The sequence below is a fragment of the Hippocampus guttulatus genome, chromosome 4, assembly GCF_054856545.1.
Source record: "Hippocampus guttulatus isolate MCC_2025c chromosome 4, RoL_Hgut_1.0, whole genome shotgun sequence".
Taxonomy (NCBI): Eukaryota; Metazoa; Chordata; class Actinopteri; order Syngnathiformes; family Syngnathidae; genus Hippocampus; species Hippocampus guttulatus.
In genome coordinates this window covers 27,175,063-27,197,303 of record NC_141264.1, presented here as the reverse complement: position 1 = coordinate 27,197,303, position 22,241 = coordinate 27,175,063, and the positions used below count along the sequence as shown (strand labels likewise).

The 22,241-nt window shown below is 61.9% G+C and overlaps 4 protein-coding genes across 5 annotated transcripts; 1 reads left to right on the top strand and 3 right to left on the bottom strand.

Annotated features, from left to right (window-relative positions):
• Positions 1-31: 31 nt before the first annotated feature.
• fkbp16 (FKBP prolyl isomerase 16) lies at positions 32-9,435 on the top strand. The gene is made up of 9 exons (XM_086108667.1): positions 32-1,559; positions 1,765-1,934; positions 2,875-2,963; positions 3,705-3,922; positions 4,342-4,511; positions 4,588-4,665; positions 4,921-5,055; positions 5,130-7,688; positions 8,755-9,435. The coding sequence occupies exons 1-8, from the start codon at positions 1,229-1,231 to the stop codon at positions 5,214-5,216; spliced, it is 1,278 nt and encodes a 425-aa protein (XP_085964793.1). The 5' UTR covers positions 32-1,228; the 3' UTR covers positions 5,217-7,688; positions 8,755-9,435.
• Positions 7,020-15,631, bottom strand: LOC147207075 (ras and EF-hand domain-containing protein-like). 2 transcript variants are annotated; one of them, XM_086108666.1, is made up of 16 exons: positions 15,509-15,631; positions 13,261-13,339; positions 12,648-12,743; positions 11,645-11,722; positions 11,440-11,555; positions 11,292-11,360; positions 11,054-11,126; positions 10,898-10,968; positions 10,405-10,591; positions 10,239-10,340; positions 9,079-9,223; positions 8,904-8,985; positions 8,513-8,627; positions 8,332-8,445; positions 7,596-7,672; positions 7,020-7,495 (listed from the first exon to the last, which is right to left on the bottom strand). In XM_086108666.1, exons 2-16 carry the CDS (start codon positions 13,327-13,329, stop codon positions 7,396-7,398), a joined length of 1,494 nt encoding a protein of 497 aa, XP_085964792.1. In that variant the 5' UTR covers positions 13,330-13,339; positions 15,509-15,631; the 3' UTR covers positions 7,020-7,395. The 2 variants fall into 2 exon arrangements, with proteins under 2 accessions (XP_085964792.1, XP_085964791.1); XM_086108665.1 differs by lacking the exon at positions 15,509-15,631 and having other exon boundaries at positions 13,261-13,400.
• LOC147207074 (uncharacterized) lies at positions 14,820-17,944 on the bottom strand. Its single transcript, XM_086108530.1, has 3 exons — positions 17,598-17,944; positions 15,509-15,948; positions 14,820-15,182 (listed from the first exon to the last, which is right to left on the bottom strand). Exons 1-3 carry the CDS (start codon positions 17,942-17,944, stop codon positions 14,824-14,826), a joined length of 1,146 nt encoding a protein of 381 aa, XP_085964656.1. The 3' UTR covers positions 14,820-14,823.
• Positions 17,526-21,628, bottom strand: LOC147207073 (uncharacterized). Its single transcript, XM_086108529.1, has 7 exons — positions 21,598-21,628; positions 21,425-21,531; positions 21,160-21,315; positions 20,673-20,897; positions 19,309-19,773; positions 19,027-19,105; positions 17,526-18,948 (listed from the first exon to the last, which is right to left on the bottom strand). Exons 1-7 carry the CDS (start codon positions 21,626-21,628, stop codon positions 18,182-18,184), a joined length of 1,830 nt encoding a protein of 609 aa, XP_085964655.1. The 3' UTR covers positions 17,526-18,181.
• Positions 21,629-22,241: the final 613 nt, after the last annotated feature.

The window sequence follows — 22,241 nt, the reverse complement described above, 5'->3', positions numbered from 1 at the left end:
GCGTCTTCCTCGACCTGCTCGTGGCACCCCCGTTGCCGTGGTAACGAAGCACCTTCTCACAGTGACCGGAGGGGGGCGCGCTCTCTCTCTCTCACGCACACATCTCGCTCGCTTTCTTCACTATTCATCATTGACTTGTTGGCCTTCTCTTCTTTCCGTCTCTCCCCTTTTCGAACTTTTCCCTCCCATCTGTTTTTATCCGTGCCGTGAAAGAGTATTTGCCCCCTTCCCGATTTCTGTGTTCTTTACATACTTTGCACACACCAAGTTCTCCGTGCATCAAACCAATTTTAAGATCACACAGAGACAACCCGCGGAAATACAAAATGCCAATTTAATGAAGGGACAAAAAAAAAAAGACAAATCCAAAGCGAGCCGCCCCGATGCCCAAAAACAATTGGCCCCCGGACCTCGGAACGGGTTGGGCCACCCTCGGCAGCCGCGAACCGGAATCGAGCGTTTGCGGAGGAATTGCGGCTCACTCGTCTTCGCAGAACGGCTTCATCCATCCATCCGTTCTCCCATCCGCTTTATCCTCGGGGGGTCGCGGGGCGTGCCGCGGCCTAGCCCGGCCGTCTTCGGGCAGTAGGCGGGGGACACCCCGAACCGGTTGCCGGCCCGCGGCGGGGCGCACCGAGACCAACGACCATCCGCGCTCACACTCACGCCGCGGCACAATTTCGAGTGTCGAACTCTTGTTGAATATTTTCACGCTCCCGCGCGAGGCTGTGCGAACCCGACTCGCCTCGCAGCTCGCGAGCGCCGTGGATAAGAGCGGACGCCGCGAGGGCGGGACGCGCGTCCGCAATCTGGAACGGCTTCCTTTTCTCTTCCCTTTCGAGGATCTCCGAAGGCGCGCGGGTTTCCGTTCGCCGGCATCTCATCGGTCATCGGGCCCGGCGGCGAAGTCGCTAAGGAGTTTACGGCCGTCGGTTCTGGCAGATTAGGCTTTTCTCCTCTAATCCCGCAGATTAGCGCCCGCCCGAGGGTGTTCTGCGGCGCCTGCCTCGCATTCGATCGTTGCGGGAGGGAGCGCGGCTCAAATGGCGCACTCCGTCCTCGCGGGGAGTACGCAGGCCCCGGCGCTTCGTCGCACGTGGGTTTCGGCCGCGCCGCGCCGTCCGCATCCAACGAAGCGTCGCTTGCATTTCGGGTGGTATTCCGGGGCGGCGCCGTCGAAGCCTTTGGGGGCGGTCGGAGGCGCGGCGAGCGGCGGGCCGCCGCCTAAATGGAGCCGCGGCCCGGCTGCGAGGAGGAGCCCGCGCGGACGGCGGCCCCCGAGGGAAGGGGGCAGCGGCCGAGCGGGACCGAGAAGGATGGCGGCGAGAGCCCCGGGGGAGACGGCGCTCGGGACGACTCCGAGAGGCCCCGAGTCCGAGGAGGGGAAGGGGCGCCGACGCCCAAGAAGACGGTGCGCTTCCGAGAAGCGTCCGCGGAGGAGCCGCCGCCGCAGGGGGCCGGAGAGGAGACCGACCTTTTTCCCGACTGCGCCCCGGAGGAGTGCGGCGGCGTCGCCTTCGAGAAGCTCTTCCAGAAAGAAGACTGGCAGCGGCTCACGGGTAGGACGCGGCCCGCCTCGGCGTCTCCGGCGCTCCTCCGCAAGCGAGCGACGGGGGCGCGCCCGGCGCGCGGCTCCGTCGCTCGACCGCGAGCTTTGCGATGCGCTCGCGGGGACGCGCCGGTCCGCCGCTCGCCCGAGGTTTGCCGCTTCATTCGGAAGAGCTCTCGTCGCCGAGACGACGGCCCGCCCCGTCCCGCCCGCAGACGACCGACTGCTGCGCAAGAAGGTGCTGGAGCCGGCCCCCCCCGGCGCCCCTCGGCCCGTCTGGGGCCAGCAGGCCGCGGTGAAGATGCGGGCCGTCCTGGAGGACCGCACCGTCGTGGAGAAGGACCGCAAGCTGCTCTTTACTATCGGCGAAGGAGACGTGAGCCGGGTAAAGACCCGCCGCCGTCCGAGAGCCCAACCTCGGCGTTCGCCGACTTCCCCGGCTGAGGAATTTGGCTTTCGTCAGCGCCTTCGTCCGCGCGGCCTCGGTGCGATGACGAAGGGCCGCTCCGTCGGAAGACGGCGACGTGCTTTTGCATCCGTTGCTTCCGGGCAAGCGGGGGCGACGGGGCTCGGCGCTCCGAGAAAAGTCTCTTCTCCTTTTTGCCTCGCAAAGAAAGGAGAGGAGAAAAAACACGCTCCGTGTCACACGGAGAGCTAGCTAGCGCGGACTTGACTTTTGTGCGCTCAAAACAAGGCGCTCTCCTCGTTTTGCCGACTTGGCGACACGAACCGAAAAAGAAAAATAGCAAGCCGTCCCGTACTTGCAAAGCAAACCGGGCGATGACTCCCGTCAACGCTCTCGTTGGTTTCGCCGTCAAATTGAGAACGGCGGAGTGCGAATCTCTCCAGAAGGTCGCCTGCCGGGAAAGGAAAAAAAAAAAAAGGGACGGTGGCCACGCGTGACCGCAAACGTTTGCGGTCCGCGCCGCTGCCTGCTCGGCGTTTTCCGGGAAAAGCGGCCTTTCCCTGGCGAGAATCCAGGCCGGCCTTTCGCTCGCAACGTTTCGGAGGGAGCGCGGCCTTCTCCGTTGAACTGCCCCCAGACGGCCGAGGCGCTCCCGCCAGAACGAGCGGCAAAGCCCATTTCATCCTTTGCGTTCTCTTTCATGTCAGCGCTGCGCGCGCAATTCCAAAACGCCCGCAACGCTTGCGAGGACGAGCAAAGGGCCGCTTGGACGGCCGCCACCTTTCTGGTGAGAAAAAGACTCGACGGATGCTTCTCGGGGCGGCCGCAACGGATGGGCGGCGTTCCCGCTCGTGTCACTCGGCAAATTGCGCTCTTGTCACGAGGCGCCGCGCTCATGTCCTGTCCCGTCCGTGTGCAGGCGCTGGAGGAGGGCGTCGTGTCCATGCGCAGGGGCGAGACGGCGCTGCTGCTGGCCGATTCCCGCTACGCCTACGGGCCGGCGGGCAGGTGAGGCTGCGGAGGAGCGCCGCCGTCCGTCTTTTCTCTTGCCGGCCGGCGTTCTACCCGTCTGAGCTTTATGATCCGGATTGGGAAATGCTTCGGACAAGTCGCGGCGTCGGAAAAGGACGACGTGGAACGGCCGACGAAGGCCTTGACATCATGCTCGTCGAATTTGACGTTTTTTCCAAAAAATATTGTATCGAGCTGATTGTAGGGCGGCGCGCTTCCAGCGAGCTCGGCACATTTGGCTCACCGTCTGAGCTTCGACTTTTTGGGGGGGTTTTTTTCAATGTAAACCGCTCGCATACGGAAAAAAAGGGTTGTGTTTCGGCGCCGTTGCCGTTTCACTGCGCGTCGAGTGACATGAGTCAAAGTGCAGAAATAACGCACGCTCGACGGCACAGGACAAAAGCAAACGTTGGGGGGGGGGGGGGTGCGACCGTCACCCAAGGTGTGCTCTTACGTCAATGACAGCCTTCGTACGTTGAGGCGTGACAACAAGCGGCCTTCGTTCCGCGCCGGTTTTCAACTGGCCGTTTGAAATCTCTCGAGGCGCGCGGGTCGTCGCTCGCTCGCTCGCGTGGCGTCGCGAAACGGCACCGGCCGGCGGCAAATTTGAATCCGAGACGGCTCGCCGCGTCCCCGCACGTATTCCGGGTGGCGATTTGAAAAAGGTCCCGCGTTAGCGCTGGTCGACCGGCTCGGGAGCGGCGCCGTATCCGTTTGGAGCTTTGCGTCTGTTTCCAGAGAGCCCGACATCCCCGCCGGAGCTCCTCTGCTCTACCGGCTGCAGCTGCTGGACGTCAGCGACAAAGCGGACCCGCTGAACCTGCCGCTGTCCGATCGCATCCGCGCCGGCAACCGCAAGCGGGAGAGAGGCGACTTCCATTTCCGGCGGGAGGAGTACGGCATGGCCGCGCGAGCCTACCGGATGGCCCCGGATGCGCTCGCCACCTGCGGCGGGGGTAGCGCTTCTCGTCACGTGTCCGTCGGCGCCGCGACGCCGGCGTGAAAACCGTCGCAACCGCGCCGGCGCCGGCGTTTCCTCGCCCGCCGCGCGAGCGAGCCGGCGCTCCGGTAGCCGCCGACAAAGCTGCGGCCCGACCGCGCGAAGCGCTCGCCTCCGTTCGCTCCACCCGTCGGCGCGGCCTTCTCGACGAGGCGCCTCAAAGTGAACGGCGCCGGCAAATCCCCTCCCGGGTCTGGAGGCCAATTTCCGGCAACGCCCGTCGTGACCCCGCAAAGGCCGAAAGGCGCAAATGCGGTCGCTAACGCGGACGGGTGGTCGGAAAGTTTCCTGCCGCGCGCGCGGGGCGGGGCTTCGGGGCGCCGCGCCAAGTTGTCGTTCAACCTCTCGCCAAACGACCCCCCCCCTCCCCCCCAGATGCCGGCGAGGAGGACGAGCGAGAGGTGCGCCACTACCGGGTCAAGTGTCTGAACAACCTCGCCGCGGCGCTGCTCAAACTGGAGCGGCGCCGGGAGGCGCTGCGCGCCAGCCGCGACGCGCTGGCCCTCGAGCCCGACGACGTCAAGGCCCTCTACAGGGCGGGAAAGGTCGGGTGCCGCAAAAACCCAAAAAGCATGGCCTCCGACTGACCCCTTCTGAAAAACGCTTGCGGGCTTTTCTCAGATCCTGTCGGACGCCGGCGACTACGGGGAGGCCGCGCGGCTGCTGAAGAAAGCCTTGAAGCCGGAGCCCAGCGCCAGGGTGAGACAAAGGTCCCGGCCGTCCCGCGAGCGACGCCGGCGAGAAACGAGCGGCCGGCCCGAGCTCCTTTTGTCGTCGGTGCGTTTGTCCGACAATTGGGTCGGCGTCGCCGAGCGCCGATCGGATGTCGCTCCAAAGACAAAAAGGGGACGGAGCGCGGGGGCGGACGCGCGGCCCCCCTCCCGGCTGGTTTTTCTCGCATGCGACAAAGTCGGCGAGTTGTTCTTTCTCAAAGATGGACTTTTTTTTCCTCAGGCCATCCACGCCGAGCTTTCCGAGCTGGTGAAGAGGCGGTCGGGCGGCGAGGCCGCACGCGATGGCAAAGCGGAGGCCGCCGAGATGTCGGGCGACGACGTCGCGCCTTTTTCCCTCCCCTCCAAACCAGCATCGGTCAGATGACGAGCAAAGAAAAACAGACGACCCCCAGGGTGTCCCTCACCTGCCCTCACTTGGTTGTGTTTCAGCCCATCCGGTGGAAGCCGATGGCGGGAGCTCCGCTGGTGGCGCTGGGCGGCTTCGTGGCATCGCTCAGCCTCCCTGCGAGGAATTGAACAATTGAGCGTCCTCCCTCGCTTACGCCTCCTTTTTTTGTTCAATCGCAGTCATTCTCAGGGACGTCCGCACATTTACTGTACATATGCGCGCGGGCAAATAACGGAGGGACTGAAAACGGCCGGCCTTGAAAAAACCAAGGTCGCTCATCAAGAGAGAAAAGGCAAACCTTTCGGAGGAAATCGAGGTCGACTGGCAGTTTGGCACGCGAAGGGGCGCGGTGAAGCTGACCAAATAGGAGCAAGCCTTCCTCGGGAGCCACCGACTTGTTTGTTGGCTGTCCGCTTCGAGGTCTCCGACCGAACACAAAACAAAGGTCGCGCGCTCAACTCACAACAACCGCAGAGCTGCGCTTCGACGGCCGCAAAGGGAAATGCCGAAGGTTTAATTGCGCGCGCGTCTCTGCGGCCGTTTTGCGATCGGCCGTGAAGCCGGCCGCGGCCATTTGAACGCGACAGAAGCGACGAGTGTCGCCGGGTCGTGGGCCAAGGCGCACCGGCGCCCCGCGAGCGATCGCTTTCCGCGCCGAGCGGATGTCCGGCCGGCGCCGCCCCCTGGTGGCCGAGCGCCGTCGGAGGCGTGGCTCGACCGAGGCCGGGGCCCTCGACCCTCGACTCCGCCCGCACGGATTCGCTCGCCCTTCCAAATGCGGTCGTGCGGCGGGGCCAACTTGGCGACTTTGTCGCTCTTTTGAGAGACGGCGGTCGGCAGGAACGAGCGGCGGTAGCTCTCCTTCATGCGGCGCGGGCGTATGGCTCTCTGGCCGAAGGAGCCGCCGGGGTGGCCCGGAGGGGGCGGGAGGGTCCGTCCATCGTAGCTAGCATCCTCTTGTTGCCCACCTCCTCCTCCTGATAGCGGAGGAGGCTTGGAATTGCGACAAGAAAGGGAACCGGAATCGACGAAATAAAGTCCGTTCGTAATTCGAAACCTATTTCGGGTTTTTTTCAACTCACCTTTTGGATCTCCCGCGACGTGACTCCTCTTCGACAGCCTGCGCGCGTGGTCAATTATGCAAATTGAGGGATGGCGTCGGTGAGCGACTTTCAGGACGGCCGACGGGCGCTTTCCTTCCCGAGGCGTCGGCGACCTCCTTCAAACGATCGGCTCATCCGCAGAAGCCTGACGGCGATCCTGATGCGAGTCCCGCGTGTTGGATAGCTGCCCTCCGGGAGCGCATTCGGACACCGCCGGCCGAGACGCTCAAAAGCCACCTTCGCTCGGACGCATTTTTTCGGGGCCCCGAGAAGACGCGGGAACGTGCTTCCGGGTTCACCCCGAACGGACGTCAAAACGGTTCCGCCCCGACCGACGAGTCCCTTTCATTCATTTTCCGCCTTCGATGCGACTCGATTAAGAACGCGCGACGTCACAAAACGGCATATACGAGGAAAGGGCTTGACCCCAAAAATCGAAGAGGGAAAAGACGCCGCTTCCAATCCGTGTGGGCGGAGTCAAGCTCTGAGGTCCGAACCCGTACCGGGCCGGGCCGACTGAATTGAGGCAAAAAGGCGGACCGACACACTCGATTCCTCGACGTTGCGTCATTCCCGCGTTTTTTTTTTTTTTAAACACAATAAGAGAGAGCGCCATTTCCCCCTCGGGAAACCAACAATTGAAGCGGAATTCAAATGTCAAGGTGCCACCCTATTCGATCACGAGCACCCGAATCCCGAGTTGTCACATTTGAAATCACTCTCCCGAAAAATGTCCAAAAACGGAATTGGCCCACTCACGTTCACAGAGTTTGATCGCTCCGTTTGTCGTGGCCAAAAGACAGAGGGAAGCGCAATTCGGAACCGATCTTAGCAGAAATTTTTATTTGAAAAACATGCAACACTTGTCATTTTTAAAAAGTGCAATGACCAGTGAATGTGTTCAGATTGCTCGACCGCATACACCGAGGTCAGATAAAATAGTTCCAAAAATACTCCGTTTCATTCCACCTCCGATTTTAAAATGGGGGAGAGAAAAAAAAAAAACTAATCACGTGCAGGTTGGGCTTGCAAAGCAGTAAAATGCGATTCGTGAGAAACTGTGGAATGGGTAAAAGTACTTACGAGCCCAAAAATACAAAAATATACAGCATCTTTGTACAGGTGGTCTTTCCAGGCCATGAAGAGAAAAACTAATAAAATTCTATCTCCATATACAAAAAAAAGTCTCTTTTCCAAAGTGCATCTAGAGGCGGCAGCAAGTGCCAAAAGTCTTCCTGGCATTTGTGGCCAAAAGGTCCACCGGAGACGTTTTGTGTTTCACTTTCACCATCTTCTTCACTTCTCTTCAAAGGGAACGAAGGAGAGCGGCACAAAGTCAGCACGGCGAACGAACCACGTTCCCAAAGGCCGACAAGCGGGAACCCCCCCGCCCCCCCAACCCACCTGGCCAGATGGAGCACCGCCTCCACCACGTTGGTCCCTTCTTTGGCGCTGGTTTCGCAGAACAACGCGCCGTACGCCTGCAACGCATCAACGGTGAGGCTGAACGAGTCATCAAAACGTGTTTCCGCGGGACCGTTGGATGAAAAGGTCACCTTGACGGTCAACCGATACATCGCTTGAGGATTGCGCGTTTGTGCAAAATGGAAAGAAAGAAACGGTCACAAATGAAAATGCAATCGCAGAAACAAACAAAACAAAAAGTGCACCGCTTTCATCGTTCAGCCCTCCCGCACAAATTCAAGCAGAAATACTGGCGACGCCGCACCCGCACGCGTAGAGCGCACCCGTGAACGAAGCCAACACGTTAAGGTGGAAAAACGCGCACGGTGGACACGCAAACTCGGGCACGCGCGGACCCAAACCGAGGCGTGCCGTGCCGCCTTAACGCGCGAGCGACGGGCACAAACAAACTTTGGCCGGCACCTTCCCTTTTGCGCCGGATGAAAAAGGGCCCTTATTTCTGCGGCCCCCGCCCCTCCCCCTCATTCGTCGGTGTTTCAAGAAATGGGTTTCCTACGATGCGGGAATATCAATGGCGCGCAGGTACGAGCGAGCCGCTCTTCCTCCCGCTCAAAACAAAACAAGGCGGCGCGGCGGCGCATCCCCGATGAGCTTCGGACGTGCAAAAATGGAGAGAAAGAGCAAAGGGAGCGCCGCTCGGGCCTACTCCACCGACCGTGGCCAACTTCTCTCCGTGCAAAGTGCTGACGCAGCGTCTGGCGGGCGTCTGGCCTCTCATGTCCACCTTGTTGCCGATGATGCAGACGGGAACCGCGTCCTCGGTGGCGTCCTGGATGAGGAGCGCGAGACGTGAGCGGCTTTGGCCGGGCGCGGCGCGGCGCGGCGCGGCGGCTTACCTGGATCTGATCCAGCCAGTCTCGGATGTTGAGGAAGCTGCTCTCCGAAGTCACGTCGTACAAGAGCAGAACGCCGTGAGCTTTGCGGAAATAAGAGCGGGCGATACTGCGGAACCTGCGGCCACCAAAACAAAAAACAGGGCCCGGCCTTAACCGCCGGCCAAATCCACAATTGCTTTCCCTCAACCAAGTCCAGATGCCGGATACATTTGCACGAGTTCAATGACTTCATTTTCTTTTAGCTCCCTCCAGTGGCAAGCAGAGGCATCGCCGAAATAGGTGTGGATTTTTTTGGAAGCCGCTACTCGTTGCGGGCATCCGAGTACGAGCGAGCGGGATGGCTCCTCGCGGAGCTACGCATGGTATTGATCCGGGCGAGCGACCGCGGCACCTTTCCTGTCCGGCCGTGTCCCAGATCTGCAGGTTGGTCTTCTGGCCGTCCACGAGCATCTTCTTGATCTGGAAATCCACCCCTGACGGCCGAGAAAAAGACACCGGCGTCACCTCCGACGTGGCGGACGGCGGACGGCTCGCGGTCGCGGGCATTCGCGCGGAGGGCCACGCACCCAACGTGGTCTGGATGTCGGCTCTGAACTGGTTGAGCGCCAGCCGCAGCAGGAAGCTGGACTTGCCCGCGCCGGCGTCTCCGGCCAAGACCAGGCGGTACATGGGCACGGCGTCGTCCGCGTGGGCCGCCTCCGGCTCCGCCGTCTGAGTACCGCCCCAAAAAAACAAACAAACAAAAAAAAAAACATTTTTTCTTTTAAATCTTCCCTTATTTTTGCAACTTCCGGCGCTTTTCTTCAAAGATCCGATTTGGCTGCCCAGTCTCAAAATGTACTCTCTTACACACACACAAAAAACAATTTCACGCTCTTAATGAACAACTGTTCATTTATTGAATGAATCAATGAATGAATGAATTGTTTCCTCTCCCTTGATTATTGCCGACTCGAATAACATTTTTCATTACGATTATCAAATGACGATTTCCAAAAAGGGACAAAAAGTATTCTTCACAAATGAAGGTTTGTCGTATTTTTGCTCAGAATTCGGAGACCTATCCGGCACGAAGCTTGGCCGTCGGTTGGACTTCTCGTCACTCGCAAACGTAAAATGCTCCGTACGTGCGCTCAGAGCGCCGCACTTTGTTTTCAGCTCGGGATACGCGGACGCTTACCAAAAAGCGACGTGATGCGAGAGCGAGGACTCGATGAGTTTTTGGACTCCTTTGAGTATGTCAAAGGCACTCGACTAGGACATCCAACGATGACCCGTGGTTTCCTTTCCTTTGATTCTAGATTTCCTAACTGGTCGCCATGTTCAATCAATCCGTCGTTTCAAGTGCTGAGCTCTTGTTGAAAGTATGAAGACTAGTCGGTCGTGCGACATTCCGAGCTATTCGGCGGCCAACTTTTTTTCCTCGAGGGTTGTCCGCTTTGACTGCCATCTGGTGGTGAACTAACAGAACGCAACGACCTCAGCTTTGGAGTCCACGGAGGCGCGGGTGGAATTGTATTTGGGGGGGGGGGGGGGGGTCGCCGCCCTCACGACGGACACGGTCGCGCGCGAGACTTTGACCGCGTGCCGCTCGGCCCGTTGCGTGCCGCCGAGTCGGCGGACGAGTTGCCCGGCTGCGAACCGGCTTCAAGCCTTGGCCGGTTTGCGCCTCGTGAACGTGCGCCGGCGGGCGGGGCGGGGCGGGGCGGGGCGGGGCGGGGCTTACCTCTTTGGCAAAGGCGGACAACTGCCTTCGCATGGACGACGCGTTGGAACTTCCCAAGCTCTGCGCCAAGGACAGCCCCGCCTCAGACTTGGTGTCCAGCAACTGCCGGGTGAAGACAAAGAGCGAGTCCGATCATGCCGACCGGCCAGGTTCGCCCCCCACCCACCTCGCCGTCGGAGTGGGCGCAAGAGTAGCTGCGGTGGACGGTCTCGGTGGAGCCTCGGCCGTCGTCCGTGTCCAAGTCCATGTCGGTGTCCAGGTCGCTGACCGAGCTCTCGCTGGCGTCCGGGGGCAGCGAGACGCCGCTGTCCAGGTATTTGTCGGCCCACAGGGACACGTCGGACATGCCGGAGCTGCCGGCAAAGACGAGTCGACGACTCCCAAGGTCATTTCAAACATCGCAAATAGGGTCGCGATTGCCGCCGCCGCCGCGTTTTAGACGGGAGAGAAACTTCCGTCTAAAACGTGGCAACAAATCCCCTTCAAAAAAAAAAAAACCCCGCCGAGGCCGCAGAGCTGAATCAAAGGGGACAAAAGGGACAATGTTGCATTTCTCCCTCCAACTTGACTCGTGAGACTTCCCCTCCATATTTTTCCGTGTCACTTCCCGCCATTCAACTTGCGATTTCCTCCTGCGAAAGGCGAAGCTCGGAGCCGACCTGTTGTGCTTGAGGGTGCTCTGCCTGACGGGCTTCATTCTGCGAGCGGGCGCTTCATTCTTGGCGGGGACCTGGCGGGGAAAGCAGGGCTCAGCGTCGGGCTCAGCGTCGGCCGACGGAACGCGCGACCGCAAAAGTAGCCCGGGCGGCGCTCGCCTTGCGCTTGACTTCCGATGCCAACGCCGAGCGCAAGCCGTCGTTGCTGTCGCACAGCTGCTTGTTCATGTCCCTGCCGGGAAACATTGGCCCACACGGGGGTCAGTTGGGGGGGGGGGGGGGGCATGCATACATCCGACAGCAACACATGTGGTTGTTGTTTGAAAGAAAGGGGGAAAAAAAACAGCAGAACCAAACTTGCAAAGCGGCACCGACGCGTGGCAAGAAAGGACCTTACTGTAGAATCTGGACTTGGCTGGAGTAAGACTCGTACTCGATCACCATCTTCTTCAGCTGGTTGGTTTCTCTGCGGCCACAAAGCAAAAAGCCAGGCGTGACGACGACGACGGACGCGGAGCCGGTGGGGCGGCGGCGCCGCCGCTCACCGTTCGCGCTGAGCCCGCTCGTCGGCGTACATGTCCTTCAGCTTGTCCAGCTCCGAGCGCAGCGCGCCCACGTCGGTCCGGGCCTCCAGCAGAGACGAGCGCAGCTGCTCGTTCTCCTGACGAGAGACCGGAGCGGACGGGCCGGCCGGCGGTGAGCGCCGCGCGCCTGCCTGCCGGCCCGCCGCCGCTCGCTCGAGTGCCTCACCTGGGAAAGTTGGCCCACGTGTCGGCTCGCGTCGAGCCGCTCCTCCTCGGATCGGGCCGACCGAGACTCGGCTTGACTCTACGCCGCAAAAAAAACCCCTTCATCCTTCACTTTAGCCAGAACCAAATATTCCTACCACCAGAAAGCCTTGAGAAAATGCCGAGTGGAAAAGGACGACCACAAAGTCCGCCCTTACAACGGCGGAGTTGGACTTTTTGAATGAAGAGGAGCCACTTGGATGGAAGGCGCCGGCGTCTTTTCGCGAGCGGCCGACTCGAGCGCCTTCAAAGCGCGCGGTCCAAATGGCCTCCTTCCGACGCAGTCCAGCGTCTCCGCGACTCAAAGCCCAGAACCAAAAGGGTCCTTTGCTTTTCTTTGACGGCGGAAAAGCCGCGATCCAGCTCCGGTGCGGCGTCCCGGCATAACACGACCGCGGAAGGTGCCTGGCTCCGTCCCAGAACCCGTTTTTCTGGACGCCGCGCCCGCCGCGCGGCGCGCGGCGGGAGGGCGAGCGGAGGAGCTCAAGAAAGACATCCGGGAGCCGGTCGTCAACCGGCTGGCCGGAAATTTGCTTTACGCTTCCGACGGGGAGACGTGACGCGGGCCTCCGCTTCCGCCTCGGTTGGCACGCGCGGGCACGTTTCTCCAGCTCGGAGCTTTGTTCCGACGCCGATGACGTCGCCCCCTCGGCCCGCTCCCAACCGGCTCGCCGGGCTCGGAATTTTTGGCGCGTGAAAAGCGACGGAGCCGGAAAGCCCCAGCGCCAATCGACTTGGACTTTTGTTCTGGCGGAACGCGCGTCTTTTGCTTCTACTTTTGACTCCGAGCACAAGTCGGTGCTCGTCGCGCGCAGCGGGTCACCAGACTCGTACTCGTCGCTACGGCGCGCCCGCGCTTTTGGCCCCTCGATGCGGCTAAATTGCGACTCGCCCGTCGCCCTCGTCCGAGACGGGCTTTGAATCGGACCCGAAAAGCCAGGCGACGCTCTCGCCCGCCCGCCTACCCGCAGGAGTCGGTCCGCGGTGGCCTGCAGGTCCGCAATCTGGTCTTCGTGTTTGCGCCGCAGGTTCCACAGGACTTCTTCCATTTTCTTGCGCTCCTTCGGACACAAAAGCCAAGCGGTCAGAGAAAGCGCGGGCGCCGCGCGCCACGCCGGCGTCTCGGCCCGGCCGCGCGGCGCCCGCCGAGCATTCGCACATCGAGAGGAAATAAGCCGTCGAGGACGGTGCGCTCGGGTGCCGCGCGTTGGCGCTCCCGTCCGGAACCGCCGCGGACGTTCGCCCCCCCCCCCCCCCCCCCGACGCGTCTACCGGTGGAGTACGCGCGACAGCCCACCACAGACTTTGGCTGGGGTACAATCGCTGTTACAAAACAGTTTAGTTTTTTTAGCGGCGCTCACGTCGCGGAACGCGGCCGAGGCCGCCGCCGACGGGACGAGCTCAAAGTGGCGAAACATTTTCATTGAGCGGTTGCTCAAGTACGACACCGGTTATGAGGTATGGCGCCGCTTTGTTGGGAATGCGACCCGGGGCCTCCTCTTTGACAAAACGTCAGCGCGAGTCACGATGCCGCCGCGCGCGGGCCGAGCCTTTTGGCGCTCGCGCGTGCGGCCTCACCTCCTCCTCAGCGCCCGCGAGTCGCTTCTGCACGTCGTCCTCCAGTTGGGCCGGCCGGCTGCCGCTCATGTCTCCCGCTCTGCTCGCACACAAACGCGCGTCAACGCGCGGCGTCGCTCCGCTAAGGCAGACCGTTTCCGAATACGCCGGCGAACGGCAGGTGGGGGGGCGGAGCGGAGAACAGGTAGAGCGGCCCTACTTCCTCGAGCGAGGAATGCGACTTGCGGCGGCCTCGGCCTCGCCTCGCCGGCAAAACAACCGGGGAGACTCTTGAAGAGAAAAACTAAAAATAGTCTCTTCCTGGTGCTAGCAAAAGCGGCCTCTCATTTCAAGATGCTTTGTGGAGAGCTTTCAATAAGCGCACGACGAACCAAGTTTTGGGTTCGTCGGTGCTTTCTCACGTGACGCGGCGGTTGCTCGAATCCAAAAAGAACCAAGCCCGCGTCGCCGGGCAGCCCGCTCAGCAAGCGTTTGGATCGTCGGCGCCAGTCGGGAAGCCGACGCGTCGCCTCGGCCCGCCCATTGTGGAGTCGCAACAACGAGAAAGAGCCGCGAGCGACTCCTTCCAAAGAGCCGCCGCTCATTCAAATGGCATCTCTTCAATGAACAAATGGTCACATCCGCATCGCCAAATCACAACGGCACTGCAAATGTCCCCAGCGTGGGACAAATAAAGCTTATCTCATCTGCTGGCGCGTCGTGGCCTTCCATTTGGAGCACGTTCTCTTTTTCGGCATTTCGTTTGACAAACGCCAGCGACCAAGCCGACAGAGCGACAACGCGATTGGAAATTCAATGGAGAATCTCCTGGACATTCCCCCCGCCCCCCGACGTCCGCACGCCATTTCATCGCTCACCCATTTGAGACAAAACGCTTCTCGTCAGTTCTCCAGGGAAACGTTTGGCACCAGTTCTGAATCCGCCCTTGCTTTTTTTTTTTCTTCCTCCCATTGAAGGGTCGACAACGGCAACTTAACGAATCGGTTTGGCAAACGACGTCGCCGTCTCGTCTGGAGCCGGCGGTCCGCATTGGCGACGGTCCGCGTGGTGCAAAAGTCTGCCGTGGGAAAGTCGAGATGGCGGCAGGAAACCAAACGGGTCGCGACCGAGCGCTAACGACCAAGTGCTTTCGGAGATCATCGTCGTCGGGGGGCACAGCTTGATGCACCTGCGCACGGAGCCTTGCGCTCAACCGGACCGGTCCGGCGCCAATTCTGACGGGATCGTCCTTCCGACGGGGGGGGTTCCGCGGTTGACTGAAGGCCCGTGAGCACGTCGGCCTGACGGCGCGGGGTTCCATTCCCGCCCCCCGGCCTTCCCGTGTGGCGTTTGCACGTTCTCCCGGTGCCCGCCCGGGTTTTCTCCGGGTACTCTGGTTTCCTGCCGCATTCCGGCTGGGAACGGTTCTCTGTCTGCGCGTGCCCTGCGATGGGCCGGCAAACGGTCGGGGGCGCGCCCCGCCCGCCGCCCAAAAGACGGCCGTGACCCTCGCCAGGATAACGCGGCTCCGATCGCGGCCGTTTGAGACTTTTCCGAACGTGAAAGTTGTCGAGACGAGTTGCCTCACCGCCTTAAAGTGGCCTCCGGCCGCTCGCGCCGCAGTCCGCCGTCCGGGCTCTGGCCCACCAGCGAGGAGACGACTTGCTCGTGCTGCTGCAGCAAAAGCGGCTCGGCGCACGCCTCCGGCGTCCGGTGAAGATCTGCGAGCCGCTCGCTCAGGCTTTTGCGCAACGGGGGAGAAGGGCAGCCGGATCGGGGCCGCGAAGACGCCAATCCGCGCATTTCGGCGACATCGGCGGCGGCTCGAGAGCGACGCCGCCGATGTCGCCGACGCGTTTGAAACCGAGAGCTACTTCGCGTCACGTGACCCGTCGTCTCACCGTCCTCGGACACCCGTTTCACGACGGAGGGAAGCGCCACGCGTCAAGACGCAAGCCTTGATTTCCACCAATGTCAGCCGCGAGGCTCCGAGTAGGACACGATGCGAGTAAGGTCAATTAGGTGTGCCCGCGTCACGGTCGAGGAGGCCTTTATGCGTTTCGCTGGACATTTGGGGCCATACCCGATGATGCATTTTCGCTCAGGGTTCACGGCGCAGAGTTATGCTTTCATCTTCCAACAGGTGGGACGGAACATGAAATATTCACCCGAGGACTCGAACACGCCAGTACAGTATTTCCCGATCTTGAGCGCGTGGGAAAAAACCCCGCAAACGACGCGAGCGCGACGTGGTCCCGCTCCTCCTCACCTTGGGCAAAGAACGCGTTCGGCATCGAAGCGGGCGGCGAAGTCCGCCGCCTCGGCCGCCACGCCTGCCGGAACCTGGCCGAGAAGCTGCCGTAGTCGACGCAGCCGTCGTCGTCCGCGCCGAACTTGGCGAACAACGTCCGGATCTCGGACTCGGCCGCGTCGAGCTCCCGGCGCACCGCCGTAAAGTCGTCCGGCTCGATTTTGCCCGACTGGTTGACGTCACAGGCGCGGAAGAGTTTTCGGAGGTCGCTCGGCTCCACGTTTGACGCACGCGCCGACTTCAGAAACGTCGAGCGGCCACTCGGCCGGCTTCTTCTTCTCCCATCGTCCAAACGCAAACACACGCACGCGAGCGCACGAGGGCGCGAGCGGGCGCGTCTCTTGAAGGTGAGCTCCGAGCGCCCGATTGGCCCGAGGAAGGGCCCGTGGGCGGGGCCGCTCGGGATTTAAAAGGACCCGGATGTGCCTTTGCGGATGTGCGCCTCCTCACAACGTCCCGCTTTGTTGCTCATCCGCCACCGCGTCCTATTTCTTTTTGCGAGAGGAAAATAAGATGAGAAAACCTTTATTCGTCTCGCAATGGAGAAATTCCCGATTCACAGCAGCAAAGTTATGAAAGGAAGAAGTAGAACAACAAAATATAGGAGCTCGAGGAAATCGAGTGCGGCGCAGTTGAAGAAACTATCCGTTTCATCTTTATTTGGAAAATGAAAATATAGCGCCTCTTTATATGCGATACAAAACTAATGAAGAGAAACAAGAGTGGATTTTTTTTTTCTGTTGGTTTCCCAATTTGTTTACACCGGCAGCTCAATTGACAAAATACGACTTTCGGTGACATGTCCCACTGACGAACGTGAACGGCGGCGTGCCGCGGGCAACTCTCGGCTCCGACTCCACCGAATCGGTCCCAAAAGGAGTCCCGATTGCCGACAAAGAACGCGATGCTCTGCCGCGGGGCGGCGGGAGGGACGATGAAGTCACGTTTTCCTTGATCCGAACGCTAAACCGACTCCACGGGTCACCCCGTGAGGGAGTCGAGCTCGGGTCACGGTTCTCGCGCCGTACAGAGGCGCTCTGAGCTACAAGTTTCATTCGTTCCACGACCACGCTTGGAAGACAAAACATTGGTCTCTCAAATCCTTCGGGATGTGCCCCGCCCACGCCGAGAAAACGAAAAAAGCGCACGCCTTCTAAGGACGTCGCGCCGCTCCATTTGGGGAGTGCGCCTCGGCCACCCGGGGCGGCGCGATACGGCCGCGAGCTTCGACTGCGCACGGAGCCCTTCAAATCTTCCGTCCGCTGAAGTCATGTCAGAAGTTCTTAGCGAAGGACCCGCAAAACGCTCGACGGCCGCGAGTATCGGGATGTCGTCCGGCTCCGTGTATCGCCGCACCATTTGCGCTCGAGCATCCGTCGCCGGTGGCTGCCGGCGAGGCCGTTCTGATTATTTTGAAATCCACAACGCGTATTCGTCTTTGCTTTACGTTTCATTTGGCGGTCGAGTTCAACGGTGCTCGTTGCTCAGATTTCTGCCTGCAAATCTGAGCAAAAAATGGAACCGTAGGTCATAAAAATAGGTCCAAAAAAAATCCCAGAAGTTGGGTCACTCATATCCGGAGGCATCGGCGTGCATACTTTTTGTTTCCTTGAGTGTGCAGAAATGCGTATCTTGGCTGAACAAAGGTTCTGAAAAACTGAAACGCCGCCAAGAGTGTTTCAAGCTCGCCTTGGTCTGCGAGCGACATTTGATATGCCGCCCGAGCCGCCTTTGACTTTCCGGACAAAAAGGGTGAAAGCGGGCGATCGCCGAGGGGTGAGCCAGAGGGCGATCGCCGTGCGCGGTCGAGTCAGAAATGCGGCGCCGCACGCGGCCACGGTCCGATATTTTGCGGTCAGTCAGTGCTCGGCGATCGGCTCCACCGCAAAGCTCGAGTCCGTGACGGAGGCCGACGTCTTGTGCCGTCAGTGAGCAATTGTAATTTCACCCCCCCCCCCCGCCCCCCACACACACACAAAAAAACCAAGTCAGGCATTTTCCAATGCCCGTGACCAAAGAAAACGCTCGCATGGCTCATTGTCGTTGCGTGCTTAAGTCGGGAAGTTCGGAGCCGGCATCGCCCGCATCCGCCAGCGTCGCGGTGGTGACCACGGCGTCATTGCGCTTCCTCTTCAGGTCGACGACGTTCCGTGACGTCGCCGGTCGCGGCGCGCCTTTGCGTAGAGCGCCCAGCTCCGGATGCCTCGGCTTGGTCTGGCCGCGCTCGCTCAAGTTGACGGCGAGCCGCGGGCCGCTTTCTCCCAGCTTGGAAAAGTTTCTCTCGGCGGCACGAGCGCTTTTGTCGAGTCGCCGGCGGGCGCGACGACTTTTTCCCCTTCGGCCGAAAGAGTTGGCGCGGACGTCTCGCGTCGAGTCAAGGCAACGTTCGCACATTCTACAAAGACTCAAGCGGCCGCCTAAACCGCCGACGTCACTCTCGCCGGCGTCGGGAGATCCGCGTATCATTCCTGGAGTGGCCGCGCCCCCGCTGGGAATAATCCTCCCTTTGCCCCCGACCGCATTGGAGTCCAAAAGCAAGAAACGGAATGTCTGAGCTCTCGCCCGTCGTCTCGGCTTGACCCGGCGAGAAGTCCGCTGGCCTCGGAGGGGTTTGCGTCCCGTCGTTTGGCTTTACGCCGGCGAGTCCCTGATCTCGGAGGCCGGTCTGACGCGAGGCCGCGGGCCGGCGGCGGAGACCTCCGGGCGGCCCTCCCGCGGGGGCGGGGGCCCGGCGACCGACTCGGAGAAGCTCTCGCCGCCGTCCGGCGACGGGCGCCGGGGGCCCCCGCGGTCCGCCGGCAAATTCCCGGCGGGCTCGGCCGCCGACGGGGGCCTGTAGATGAGGAAGAGCGCGAAGACCGGCGGGGAGAAGGCCAGCAGGGCGCACGCGGCCACCGGCTCGTTCCGGTAGGTCTTGGCGGCGAGCCGCGGGGAGCGAAGCCGGCGCTCCCGGCCGCGCGCGCAGTAGTTGGCCAGCAGCCGCCGGAAGCCCCCCCTCCAGCGACCAGCGCTCGTAGGTCTCTCGGCCGCCCGGCCGGGCCGCCGCCGCCGGGCCCCCCCTCCGAGCCGGGGTAATGCGAGCGGCCCGACGACTCGCCTCCGCGCCAGCTTGGAGCGCGGCTCGCGAGGCAGCGCGCGGAAGGTGTCGGCGGGGATGACAACGGTCCGGCAAGGCCGCGCCCCTGCCCGCAGGCAAAGCCACTTGAGCTTTTTCCCGCAAATAGTCGGCCATTTGGACGATTCCGGTTCTTTTCGGTGCGGGCCGCGGTCCCGCATCCCACCGGAACGGATCGGCGCCTCACTTAGGTGCACGCGCAGACTCGGCGAAGCGCGCGCCGGCCGCCGTCTCGTCGCAGACGGCCCGAGCGTCGGCGTTGTCCACGTCCCGCCGCAGAAAGCTGCAAAAACAAACGGGACTGAAAAAGACGACTTTGCCGCCGTTCCTCTTCTTCCCGAAATAGCGGAAGGCCGCGTACCGGTTCGGCTGCGCCCGCGTGACGTCGACGCACCGCCTGCCATTCCAGGCGCAGTACGGAGAGGATGCAGTCCCCGCAGCTGGCGTAATTGCCGCAGTTGGCGAGCGGGACCGAGACCGGTTCGGAGAAAGTGGAGACGTACAGAAGACCCCGTCGAGGAAAGGGGGAGGAAAAAAGAAAAAAGAAAACATGGGTCCGGCGGAGGCCTTCGCCGTTCCGGTCGCAGGACGACGGCCCGGGAAGACGGCGCGCGGGCGAGCCGGTGCCGCCGAGAGGCTTTACCCTTTGCGAGTCCAGCTGCGGGTGCCGCACGGGCCGCGAGTGACGGAAGAGCAGCGGCTCCTGGATCGCGTGCATCTTCTTCTTCACGCTCACGGCTTTGTGGAGTCGCCCGTCATCTACAAACAAGACGCGCGGCTTCAAATCGAGGGGCCGCCGCGCTCGCTCGGCGTCGGCGCTCACTCGGGAAGAGAGCTCGCCCGCGATCGTCGGCTGCCGGGGCACCCGTAGGAAAGCCAGGGGGAGACGACCTTTCCGACCTGTGCCGACGAAGAGCACGCGGTAGGCCCGGCCCGCCGCCACGTGATGGACGGCGATGCGCGTGTAGCGCGCGCGGCGGTTGAGCAGCGGCGGCTGTCCGCGCAGCACCTCGTCCGTGAGGAAGTGGTCCTTCGCGAAATTCGGCGCCTTGTCCGGCACCCGCGGCGACGACAGGACGCCTCGTTTCCGGGCCGCGTTGGCGATGCACTGCGAGGGGAGGCGGGGCAACGAATCATCACGAGAAACAAACAAAAAGCTTCCGGCTTTCTCGTCAACTCTCGATCGAGACATCTCAGCTCAGCTCAAAATAGTGGCCCCCAAATGCCACGTTTGGATTGTCTCGTCAATACATTTCCGGGACGGCGCCGGCGGCAATTGATTTGACTCGGAAGAAATGAGACGGCGCGGCCGGCAAAGACGAGTCAATGGAGCGACGCCCAACGCACGTTGGCAGCCGGCCGCTTTTTGGACTCGGCCAAAAGCTTCCGAGCAAAAGTTGCGGCCGGAGCGCGGTTCCCGGGTCGTCCGGCGGGGGGACTCGCCGCTCCCGGCCGGGGCTCCGGCACGGCTCCGTTGAAAGTGGACCCCTGCCGCGTTTCTCGGTTGAGCTCGCGGTCTCGGCCGTCGAAGGCTTTGCGCACCCGCTCCACGGTGAAGGAGCACACGGCCGAAGTTCCCGCGGCGCCGTTGGACCTGTCGAACGGCGGCCGCAAGCGTACAACAACTCGGTGGACGCTCGGGGGGAGGGGGGGGGGGGGGGGGCTTGCCCCATTTTTTGTGTCTCTCGGTCGAGAGAGCGCTTTCGTCCTCCTCGAGGCGGAGCTGTTCCCGGCGCGCCGTCCTTGTTTTGCCACCCCGTTTGGGAGCGGTGCCTTTTTCCACCGATTCTCCTTTGGACCCAAACGTTGGTCGGCGCGGCGATCGGCGGCGGCTTGAAATCGCTTTGCGGCCAGCGGCGCCTCCGACGACACAAAGCTCCCCCAAATGGTTTTTGCCGGCCCCCGCCCGCCGCCCGTCACCACCGCGAGGGGGAAGCGCTTCACCCATCGGAGGCCCGGAGTGGGAACTTGCCAAAGACGAGCTTGTTGTTTTTCGGAGGCCCTTACCTTTCGCCGGCGCTCCCGCGCGCCGATGTCGGCGGGGTCGAGGGCAAAGAGAGCCTCGCGGGCGCCCACGTACAGCGCGCCGTCCTCTTTGCTGAGCAGGAGCGACGTGAAGTTGAAGAGCCCGCCCGCCGAGAACCTCGGGCACCTTCTCTCCTCTGCATGTGCGGAGCGCCAACGCTTGGTGAATGGCCGGCGGGTCACTCTCTGTTCAGCAGGGGGGGCACCCTAACCGTAACCCGCTCTTTGAAGAGGCACCCAAGATCACGTTTGGTGACGACGTAGGCGCCGAGACGAACGAAAGCAGGAAAAACTTTTTGGGTAAAACGCGACAGTACGAGGAGGCGCCGCGGCGGGCTGAAATCACCGTAGGAGAAGGCGAGGCGAGGGGTGACGTCACGCTGGCCAGCGACCCGGCGCAGAGTCACAACGAGCAGAAGCGCGCAGAGCGGCGCGGCGAGGCGGCCCATCGTCAGCGTCCGCACGTCACCCGAGCGCGGGCGGCCGGCCCGCGCGCTTGGCCTTCGGCGTCCGGCGTCCAAGGTTTCCGCTCTGTCAGGGGCGCGCCTCGCCGCTCCGGAGGGACGGCCCGCGCCTCATGGGCCTGGCGCCGCGTCTCCGCCGCCGCGAAGGCTCCCTCGGAGATCTGCGCGGAAAGGAAACGGCGAGATTAAAAAGCGGCGAGCGACGAGAGATCCGTCCGGGCCGTTCTCCAATCCGCCGACGTTCATCGGGTAAAGGTGAAGCGACCCCACTCGGGAGTTGTGGGACAGAGCGGCTGCCGTCGGGTGCATTTTAGGCCTTTCGTCGTAAGCGGCGGGTTGCCGCGCCGAGCCCCGCGTGGGCAAAGCTTCACGAAGCCCTCAAGAATGACACGCGCGTCACAAAAAGCCCACCTCGCAAAACGAGCGCCGACGAAGCGTCCTACGTTGGCCTTGCTCGCTCAAAAGCAGGCCCATGTGCCCCCTAGTGGCCGAGGCGTGCGCAAGAAAAGGAGCAGAACAACGGCCGTTGGACTCGAGTGGTCACCGTTTGTTTCCAAACGCTCCGCTTCGCGGCACCGTTGGCGTTTGTTTTCACGCAGCCCAATAGTCACTGGAGGGGGGGGGGGGGGGGGGTCTTCTCCCAAAACTGGCATCTGGCGGAAACCTGATGCCCGCGAGCATCCCGTTTCAGGTTTGTGGAGACGCGGGTGGTTTTGGCCCGTGGCCGCCACGTGACCAAAACGTTGGAAATAAGAGGCCCGGCGAATCTGATCGCAGATACGAGTGAGCGGCGCGCTCCCATCAAACGCTTGAGCCGAGGTTGACCGGACGCCATTCAATCGGTCGGGAAATTCAATGCCGGCGTCATCCCCGCCTCAATCAAAAGCGAGCCGCGGCAAAAGCCGCCGATGTTTCGCTCTCAAATCTCGCGACGGCAAACGCCCGCCTGAGGAGGACCGGCGTATATTTCTTGAGCGGGCAAGCATGCCGACTTTTGGCCAAGCGCACCGGTCTGAAGAAGAGCGAGACTCGTGACGCGCGAGACTCGTGACGCGCGCGCGCGCGCACGCAAGCTAGCTGGCAAGAG

Excerpts from the sequence above, each read along its gene's own strand:
- LOC147207073 (XM_086108529.1), bottom strand. The coding sequence starts at position 21,628 with ATGGGCCTGCTTTTGAGCGAGCAAGGCCAAC. Across the intron at positions 21,316-21,424 it reads CTCTGTCCCACAACTCCCGA|ATCTCCGAGGGAGCCTTCGC; the intron begins GTGGGGTCGCTT and ends CTTTCCGCGCAG. Across the intron at positions 19,774-20,672 it reads CGCGGGAGCGCCGGCGAAAG|TGCATCGCCAACGCGGCCCG; the intron begins GTAAGGGCCTCC and ends CTCCCCTCGCAG.
- LOC147207074 (XM_086108530.1), bottom strand. The coding sequence starts at position 17,944 with ATGTGCGAACGTTGCCTTGACTCGACGCGAGACGTCCGCGCCAACTCT. Across the intron at positions 15,949-17,597 it reads GAACTTCCCGACTTAAGCAC|CGGCCCCGCCCACGGGCCCT; the intron begins GCAACGACAATG and ends TTAAATCCCGAG. Across the intron at positions 15,183-15,508 it reads GAACGCGTTCTTTGCCCAAG|GCGTGGCGCTTCCCTCCGTC; the intron begins GTGAGGAGGAGC and ends TTGCGTCTTGAC.
- LOC147207075 (XM_086108666.1), bottom strand. The coding sequence starts at position 13,329 with ATGAGCGGCAGCCGGCCGGCCCAACTGGAGGACGACGTGCAGAAGCGA. Across the intron at positions 11,361-11,439 it reads GAGCGGGCTCAGCGCGAACG|AGAAACCAACCAGCTGAAGA; the intron begins GTGAGCGGCGGC and ends TTGTGGCCGCAG. Across the intron at positions 9,224-10,238 it reads TGTCCGCCTTTGCCAAAGAG|ACGGCGGAGCCGGAGGCGGC; the intron begins GTAAGCCCCGCC and ends GGCGGTACTCAG.
- fkbp16 (XM_086108667.1), top strand. The coding sequence starts at position 1,229 with ATGGAGCCGCGGCCCGGCTGCGAGGAGGAGCCCGCGCGGACGGCGGCC. Across the intron at positions 1,560-1,764 it reads AGACTGGCAGCGGCTCACGG|ACGACCGACTGCTGCGCAAG; the intron begins GTAGGACGCGGC and ends TCCCGCCCGCAG. Across the intron at positions 3,923-4,341 it reads GCTCGCCACCTGCGGCGGGG|ATGCCGGCGAGGAGGACGAG; the intron begins GTAGCGCTTCTC and ends CCTCCCCCCCAG.